Source organism: Centruroides sculpturatus, unplaced genomic scaffold (genome assembly GCF_000671375.1).
Source record: "Centruroides sculpturatus isolate CEXI.00-Female unplaced genomic scaffold, Cexi_2.0 scaffold3434, whole genome shotgun sequence".
In the NCBI taxonomy this organism is placed as follows: Eukaryota; Metazoa; Arthropoda; class Arachnida; order Scorpiones; family Buthidae; genus Centruroides; species Centruroides sculpturatus.
In genome coordinates this window covers 1-9,917 of record NW_019387678.1, presented here as the reverse complement: position 1 = coordinate 9,917, position 9,917 = coordinate 1, and the positions used below count along the sequence as shown (strand labels likewise).

General features: G+C 33.5%; 1 protein-coding gene across 1 annotated transcript; it reads left to right on the top strand.

Annotated features, from left to right (window-relative positions):
• The first annotated feature begins 3,119 nt into the window (after positions 1-3,119).
• LOC111616568 (neurobeachin-like) lies at positions 3,120-4,550 on the top strand. The gene is made up of 5 exons (XM_023357967.1): positions 3,120-3,245; positions 3,323-3,478; positions 3,570-3,743; positions 3,822-3,920; positions 4,211-4,550. Exons 1-5 carry the CDS (start codon positions 3,230-3,232, stop codon positions 4,411-4,413), a joined length of 648 nt encoding a protein of 215 aa, XP_023213735.1. The 5' UTR covers positions 3,120-3,229; the 3' UTR covers positions 4,414-4,550.
• The last annotated feature ends 5,367 nt before the right edge of the window (positions 4,551-9,917 follow it).

Sequence of the window (9,917 nt, the reverse complement as noted above, 5' to 3'; positions counted from 1 at the left end):
GTAGTACAGTAGAAGCAGAGTTTTTCAGCGTAATCCTCATATCTCTCCCTCTCACGTACGGAGGGGGGAGGGAAATTTCGAAAAATCCTTTCTTAGTATACATTCTTCTGACGTACCGTAACTGTGTACCAAATTTCAAGTTTCAACTCCTAACGGTTTGGGCTCGTGCCAGATGGCTGAGTGGTCAAGATGGCAGCCTATTGCTCTGGGGAACCTGGGATGAAATTTAGACAGGTCGAAAAATTTCAAGCAGTTGTAGCCAAAGGGGGTGAAACCAAATATTAAAAGTATTTAAAATTTATTTTTATTTAAGTTTAGAATGTGTACCTATACTTTGGTAACAAGTAAAAAGAGATAACTTTTATAATATTATTATTATAAGATAAAAAGCTTGAAAATGATATCTTTATAATTGTCTTAAAACGTATAAAACTGTTTTCTAATAAAAAATGTGAATTTTGAGAAATCATAAAATTTGTGGTGTTCTTATACTTTTCTAACAGACTGTATATCTGGGAGGCAAGATGGCCGTCTACTATCTTGTCATAATACTGTAGAAGTAAAGTTGTTCTTTCCCCGCATCTTCTACAGTCGATATCGTAGTGTGTTTGTAAATTATCAGATATACTTTTCCAAGCACCTTTCGGATTTTCATACGCATAGGGATTTACAGCCACTACTACTCTCAACAGAAGTATGTCGTGATAACAGGAAAAACGCATCGGAACTTTTCTATTTTTTACCGCAGAAAACACGCTAATTATAGAAAAATAATAATTATTTAGTGTTATTAAACATCCTATAAATACTTTTAAACAGTTTAATTTGTTATTTACCTTTGCTAGTAATTTTCCATGTTAAATGTATTTGCCATTTTTTCAACAAATTTTCCTTGAGTCAATGCGCGACTTCACTGAGTCATGTGATGTTGTGAGCGCCTCAATGAATTTTTCTTGGACTTAAAACCTATACGTCTGTTTGCCGTGTATAAGTAACGTTTGTACTTGCGCCGCAATCTCTCCATTTAATAGGTTGAGGCCGACGTTTTTATCGCAAAAACATAAACGTAGGACGTTCAGCGTCGCTTTCCTGTAAGCCTAAAAGTTTGACAATTACATTTGGAACGTCAGTGGAATCATGCTCGACGTTCCAAACGCCATTGTCAAACTTCTAGGATTACAGGAAGGCGGCGCAGAACGTCCGACGTTCACGTTTTCGCGTCGAAAACTTCGGCCGCAACTTCTTAATAGAAGTTGCGGCCCAAGTTCAAACGTTACTTCTATACGGCGAACACAAGTACACGATTTACGTTTTAACTCCAAGAGAAAATCGTTGCGGCGCACGTTCCATCATCACGTGACTCAGTGAACGTCACGCATTGACTCACGGAAAATTCGTCGAGAAAATGGCAGATACATTTAACATCGAAGGCTACCAGCGAAGGTAAATAAACAAATTAAATTATTTTAAAGTACTTATAGAATGTTTAATAACACTAAATAATTATTTTTAATTAATTAGCGTGGTGTTTCCTACCGTGCGATCGGACGATAGGACTACCATATACATTTGTCGAGAGAAGTCTGGGCCGTACGGTAGATTTTCTCAGTATGATGCAAGTCTTCGAAATGCCGCCTCTTAAATGCCGCTTATGAAACACCTTAAATGATGCTTATCACGCCCCATTACGGTGCCGCCTGATGCGGCCGCATCTCTGCATCATAGCACGGCACTGCCCTGTTCACAATTACGATTAAGCCAAAGGAATTAACACTACATAGATAAAATTAAAAGCGATTTATACCAAAGTTAGATACTTAATTCTCCTAACTTTAATTACTTTTGTAATTTCTGTTTTTATTGCCATGTTTTCATTTCTTATTATCAATTGAAAGAAACAAGCAGCTCTTCGCTTGCCATTCGTCATTTGCAGACGAACGACAACACAGAACTCACCACGTGGAGGTGGCTGCTTCAGAATTCCACCAAGAGTTGAAAAGAATGCAACTTCATAAGCGACTGACATCACTTGTCGAGTTTCATTCGTCCTAACTCACACAATGAAAATATTTATAATTTCCTCTGAATACATCAAATTCAACTATTCGAAATTCACCGTATTGTTACTATCTAAACCAGTTTTTCTCAACGCCTAACGAATCATCGCCCTCTTTCAACGTGGTATAGCCCCCTTCAATAAAACCGTTACGTAGTATCACCCCTTCACATCAAAATTTCGATGCCGAGGGCCAAGGCAAACGACAAATTCGTACGGCATTGAATAGACTAGTGACTATTATAATGTTATTTGTTTAATTATTGTAAGATATAACGAATAAAATATCTGATTATTCTTAATATTAATATAATGTTTTACTATATCGCCCAGAAAATTCTTTTTGCCACCCAAAATATAAATTGTTACTAATCGCCCCCTCAACATGGAAAAACGTCCACATGGGGGATATCGCCTCCGTTGAAAAACACTAATCTAAACTAATAGATACGATTTTAAAACAACTAGTAACAATGAAAGAAAAAAAGCCACTACGATTCCAGATCATAATAAAAAGCATGTTAGGGCCACAAAATTTACTTCAAACTCATACCGAACATCAATAAACAAAAACAAAACATTCAGCGCGAAATTTAATAAAACGTGACACAGAAAGCCTTTTCCGCCTTTCCTCAGTGTCTTCTGTTTTCACCCGAGCGGGTCTTAAACATGCGGGACACTCGGAGGGCTCTCCATCTCCCGTCGGCCTCTTTACTCGAACGGGCCTTAAAGAAACGTGACACAGAGACCCCTCTTCGCCCCGTCCGATACTCCTGTTTTCAGCCGAACGGGATTTCTCCGCCTTTCGTCGGCGTCTTCTGTCCTTACAATGGTCACCTACAATAGAAAAAACGAACAATACATTGCAACAATTTGTTAGGTATTGTTAGAATATATTTTTAAAACGCGTGACGTATTACGATCACATCATGTTATTACGTCCGTGTTACGTAAATATATTAATCGGTTTGAAATATTTCAGAAAGGATTATTTTATTAAAATAATATTTATTAGAAACAGGGTTATTTTAACTTTTTAAANATTCTTTTGTCTTTCAGTTTCCAAGTTTATACTACGAACATTAAGTTATGTAAATTTTATTTACAGGACCTTTGCATCAACCTCAGTATTCGGACAGTTCGCCACCAGTTCCGAATCAATTGCCTTTAGCAATGGATCCTTTACTAAGTAAATCATTTTTTTTAATAAGGAAAAGTATAATGCGTTTGTCGATTCAAAATATCAAAATGATTTTTATTTTTTAGTGATGAATGTCGCCCCTCACAAGCGTCATTTGGGAGACAATTTTAGTCAACGAGTGCGTATGCGATCGTGTTGCTTCGTCACTACTGTTGACAGTCGTTTTTTGGTCGCCTGTGGTTTCTGGGACAACAGTTTTAGGGTTTTCGCTACCGAATCGGGTAAAGGAAACAATACTTATAAATTATACCGCTAAGATAATTATTATGAAACTTAAAACGTTTCCTACATTAAGCGTTATTTATTTTGCAGCAAAAATTGTTCAGATTGTCTACGGACATTTCGGAGTGGTGACGTGTTTAGCTCGATCCGAATGCAATATTACATCCGATTGTTATATTGCTTCGGGATCGGAAGATTGCACTGTCCTCCTTTGGCACTGGAATGCCAGAATCCAATGTATAGCTGGAGATAACAGTAATCCCGGTGCGTTAGTGGTATTAATCCCTAATTAAAAAAGAATACACACAACAAATATTTTACAAATGATTTTTTTTCCTCCAGATGTTCCTACGCCTCGCGCTACTTTAACTGGTCACGAGAGTGAAGTTACGTGTATCGTTGTCTCTGCCGAACTCGGATTAGTAGTCAGTGGTTCTAAAGGTAAGTGAGCGAAAAATAAACATCGAGATGTAACGTTAGCCTACGTTATTCCGCGTGATTGACTTAGGCATTTGAAACAAAAATATCAGTGTACAGTATATTATCGAAATTTTAGTGAAATGGACTATAACTATATTTAAAGTACGATTTAAAATGAAACGTTAGTTTTATGCAGGTTACAAAATAGCCTTGATTATTCTATTTGAATTTTCGTAGTATCTTTATGTCTGTAATAAAATGAAATGTAAGATGAAACAGTTTCTGAGTTTTTGATAAGACTTGTGTTTTAGGTGGTCCTGTCCTTGTACACACGACAAGTGGTGATTTACTTCGCTCTTTGGAAGCTCCCGAAACATTCCGTTCGCCGGATTTATGTGCACTTTCACGCGAAGGAGTGATTGTCGTCGTCTATAATCAAAGCAACGTCTGCTGTTTCACTATCAATGGAAAACGTCTCCGACACGAAGCTCATCATCACAATATCCAAGTATAACGAAATTGCCTATTTATTTTAAGTAACAATTTTGCTTTAACTAGCGATTTAAATATTACATTTCTGTATACTTTCTTCATACAAGTAGAATTTACAGACCCGACTACAAAGTTTGTGGCTAATAAAAAAAGAGAATATTTAGTTACCGTTCTCTTACTACTGAACGTGTAACCAGGCCGTCGAAGGGAGGGGGCTAAGGATTTTTCCCCAGCCTCCTCCCTTTCGACGGCCTCTGAGGAAACTTAGTAAAAATAATATTAATTTTATAGAGATAGGAACTACTATAGGTTACTAACAGAAAACAAACTCTTCAGGACTGTTTTTTATGGATAAAGAAACATTTACATATTTTATGTGTTCCAAAAAAAAAAAAAAAAAAAAAAAATGTTATAAGTTATGTATAAATCATATGTATAATCAAGTTATGTATAAAATGTATAATGTATAAATCAATTGCCTCGTTACCGCGAAAGATACGTTCCAGAGCCTAAGAGTACATTGCGAACAAACAAACATCCTCATCTATATATATAAAGTTACATGTCCTGACTGACTGAATCATCATCGCCCAGAAAAACAACCGCTGAACCTAGAGATGAAATTTTGACAGTGCATTCCTATAGTGACAGAGATAACCGCTAAGAAATTAATTTTCAAAATTCCACCTCTAAGGGGGTGAAAAAGGTGTAGAAAAGTATATATTGGAAAATATATTTTTGGTCGAATTTTGTAGCTTTGTTGCGCAGATGGAGTATATTTGTTGTTTTATTAAAGTTTTTGTCTACAATTTCGTTGTTTGGTTAGATTTATAGTATCTAATTGATGCTATATTGAGTTGATAACATTACAGACATTGATTTAAACTAAAGAATTACTATGGTTGTTAAAATCGTATCTCGGAATCCCATATTAGAAACTTGAATTTAGATGAATTAGCAGTGCATAGCTTGAAACAAACAAAAATCAGTAAATTTACCAAATTAATAACAACTAATGATTGAGAATCTTAATGAAGTATCGAGGGAAGGTTATTTCTATCAAATTGCAAAATTCGCGCGGGCGAAGCCGTGGGTAACACCTGGTTTATATATACAGACGAATAATCTTTAACGTTTAAATTGTGATTATTATTATTATTATTTAATAGTATTATACGTTGTATTATNTATCAAATTGCAAAATTCGCGCGGGCGAAGCCGTGGGTAACACCTGGTTTATATATACAGACGAATAATCTTTAACGTTTAAATTGTGATTATTATTATTATTATTTAATAGTATTATACGTTGTATTATAGCAATATGTTATAATACTACAGTGCATTAATCTTTTTCGGTTTTCAGTAGTTTTGAGAAAACTCGAGTCAAGGAACCCGAGAAACCATTCAATTAGTATTGCTTGTCGCGCGGAATAAATATAAAACATCATTGTGGATGACGTTTCATATTATGCCGCGCGACTCGGTGCTGAAGTCAAAACACGGGAGAAAAATTCCGTGAATATTTGTTGGTGTCTAATTTCCGTTTAATACCTCAGGATTGGGTAAAAATAATGAAACGAAAATAATACAGAAACTAGGCTACCGAGCCATGTAAGAAGCAAAACAACGTAACAGAAACAACCAGGAGAAACAGCAAATATGCTGATAACTTAGAATTAACTTATAGCTATCTTAAATATAACTTATTACTAAGTTAAAACTAGTTATATTAACTGAAAGTTAACTTACTAAACAAGAATACTGACAAGGACAATTCAGACAGAGTATGCAATGACCAGCAAGACGCCAATTTTGTAATATTTTTGTTATTATTTTAATATAAAGACAATAAGACAACATTAACTGTATGAAACTTGGAACTTTTCCCTCTTCTGAGTTTTTGACAAAACAAAAATTATAAAATTAAATCAAGTTTTTACTAATTAAATGATTTTCACTAGCTTTGTTCTCATATGTTCTTTAAGAAGTTTATTAAGGTTTCTGTTTGTAACACTATGTATTCTTTCTCAAATCCAATTGTTCATTTTTATACAGTATTTTGTATATTCCAGCCTGCTCTCCTTTTGTAACTTTATCATTTCAAGGCTTTAAATGGTGGTCACTCTTTTGTCAACAAACTGGGAGTCTTTGTAGTCCTCTATTTCATTCATAACATCGGTCATGTTTGACGGCCGGATGGCAGCCTACCGCTCTGGGAGACCCGGGATCGAATCCGGACGGATCAAGGGATCTCCAAGAATTTTCGGTGGTGGTCCGTTCGGATATGTCGGCCCCGTCCCTCACACCGGGCCGCCCCATTGTGGACCTGGGCGAACCCATAATGGGTCTGCTATAAGAGGCCCTCTTAGGGCCCACAGGGCGGAAAGAGTATTGAAAAAAACATCGGTCATGTTGTTGTTATACACATAAACTCAGTTATTTTGTTTTCTCTTGTTACCATTCTGTTTCTATTCTCCGTATAACTTTTTATCAATTTTTCAATTGCAGTAGTTTTATATCATAAGGATACAACAACGTTTAATTTTACCCAGCTCTTTTATCTTGTCATATATATGTTGGAGCAATACATAAAGGCTCTCCTTATTAAAGCAANTATCGGTTCGATTATAGAACGATTGTAAACGTTCCAGAAAATTGATCAAATTGAAAACAGTTTCTTTGATTCTCAGCAATTCTCATCATTCTCAGTAGTAGGTGTTATATAACAATTACTATGGTTGTTGAAATACTGAATATAAATGGGGTTTGCTTGCAAAACCTCCGCGGACGAAGTCGCAGGTAACAGCTAGTCTTGTCATATATATGTTGGAGCAATACATAAAGGCTCTCCTTATTAATGCCATGAATACCGATATTTTATAAAAGTTGCTTTTGTTTCTTTTTTTGTAATCATCGCGTTCTGTTTTGTCTATCTTCTACTTGCTTTTAAAAAACATTATCAACTTTTTCCACGGATAACACTTCTTCTATGAGTGACACAATTTCCGAATACCGTTCGCGGATTGGATTTGTCATTTTGTTATTTTAAATGGTACATAATTTACTGCAATTTATTCTTTGGATTCATATAGCTCAATATTCCGAAGAATTTTGTATTCAAATGTGTTGTCTAATGTTCTATACAAAAAGAACAGTTATCAATGTTCCATGATTTTTAAAAACCTGAAGATGGCCTGTAGAACAGGTTAAAATATTTATTATGGTTAATAAATAATTCTCAGTGGATAAGGTGTTGCGATGTAGTTTTGGAAGTTAGGCAGCATCAAGCTGGGTATTAATTATTAAGAATTATATAATAAAAACCACAATAGAAAAGTGTAGAGGAGAATTAAATTCGTGCGTTGAATAGTTCGATATAAAAATTATTTTGTTGTTAATTTTATACATATATGGAATTATAAACTAAAATCTAAAATACAAAAATAACACATATTTTAGGATTAATATAGAGTTTTTAAAACTGTGTATAGTACTAAGACAATGCCACAAATAGCAAATTGTCTTGAATATCATAAATTAAATAATTGCTGTTAAATTTATTTTCAAAAATTAAAAACAATAACTAAATAAAATCAGTTGTGAAGCATAATTACTTTCAGATAAAAATTTAATTTCAAGAAGGGAGATGAGAAAAGAGCAGAAGTTAAATGTATTCTTTTAAACATTCTCTTCAATACTTTTTGATTAGAAACATTTTTATTAAAATAGTTATCAGATTTGTTCATAAAAATTTTATAAACGTTTTATTTCAGTACGTATCTATTAGAAAATGTTGAAGAAGGAATTAAATTAAAAAATGGAACTTGGACCGGTCGCAATGGACATGTTCACAGAAATGTATGTATTGCTTTAAAACTGATCTTAAAATATTTATAAGAATTAAAACATGAAAAATTAGTGCAAACTTTTTAGGTTAATTATTATCTAAGGTTGTACAATCTGCATAAAATACCATTCTTGCATTCGTATGGTCACTTTGTCAACGACAATTCTGACTAATATTTCCAACTCAGATGTTATAGTAGTAGGTAACTAGTATGTGCTGCACATACTACAGTTTAAGAAANTGTACCAAACAGCTATAGAGATATTTATGTGGACTAACATAATACTTTCTACTCAAGAAATAACAGACAATTTGGTGTGTGTCGGATGGATCCGAATGTTCCCAAACAACAAGATACTCATAAAATTTATTTTAATTACATTTTATATTTTTTTAGCTTTTCAATTCAGTTTCTTTAAAAGGAAAAGGCTTTACTTTCCTAGAAACAACAGCGGATACGAAGGAGAGGAAAAAATGACTGATTATATTCAAAAAATTTTCATAATTCTACTTACAGATTTATTTTTTATAATAATGACATTAGTTACTGTAATTGACTTATTTCTGTATCCTGCTTTAAAGGAAATAACTAATTCCGAGTTTGAACTGGCATTCTGTAATCTGAATATCACATTAATGTGCATTTACGGAATTGGACAATTAGATTGTTGTGTTATTGTTATAGGTGCATTGGCTGTCGTGATGTCAAAGAGATTCAATGATTTATCTGATGCAGTCGATGAATTTAAAAAAGATGAAAGTTTTCTAAAAAATAAAGTCGAAACCTTGATCGAAACTCATTGGGATTTATGGACTTATATACAAGAAGTGAACCTAGTCTGTGAAGCATATCTACCAGCCGTATATTGTTGCAGAGTGTATCAGACAAGTTTCTTCTTCTGCGCAGTTGTTTTCTTTGGACTGGATGGTTTACTGCGTCTTGTATTTTCTATTGTTTTGATACTTCTGGTTGTGGGAGTTATGGTTTTAACTTTTCAAGTATCTCGTTTCACATCTTTGGTAAGTAGAAGTTAAATTTATCGTGTGTTATTTCTTATTAAGTAAATTTTTTTAGAAACGTTTTTGAAGAATAAAATTTATTTTTTCATGCATTAAAATGAAATTTAAATGATATTCCTAATCTGATTATGAACAATAAATTAATAAGTTATTCTAATTTATCAGTGGGTTAACGTGATAAACGACTGAAAAAAAGTTGTTTTTTTACACAATTATTTACGAAGTACGCAATTTTCTGTAATGAAAAAATGTTTAAGCATATGTTTTATACGTAAGTTTTTCGAATACAGATTTAACAATTTGTCACAACTGAAAATTAAAACATTATTTTTATTTTATTTTTGCCTCCTTCATAAAATAAGAACCGTAACAAATAAATTTAAAGTCGCCAAGTTCACTTATCATATAAACCTGAAGAAAATGTTTTTGATTTTACAAGAGGACACTTTGCAGAAATTACAATAAATAAAATAATGAATTGAGATGGGAACGGTCATCTCATCCTTCTTATTCTGTTGAATTATCACTGTCGAATTACCACATCTCTTTAAATTTTGGATAATCATATGCGTAGAAAACAATTTACAAATTAGACAGCTAAAAAACAGGAAAAACTTAAATTTTTTATGCTAAAAAGGTATTTTCAAATTTCACTC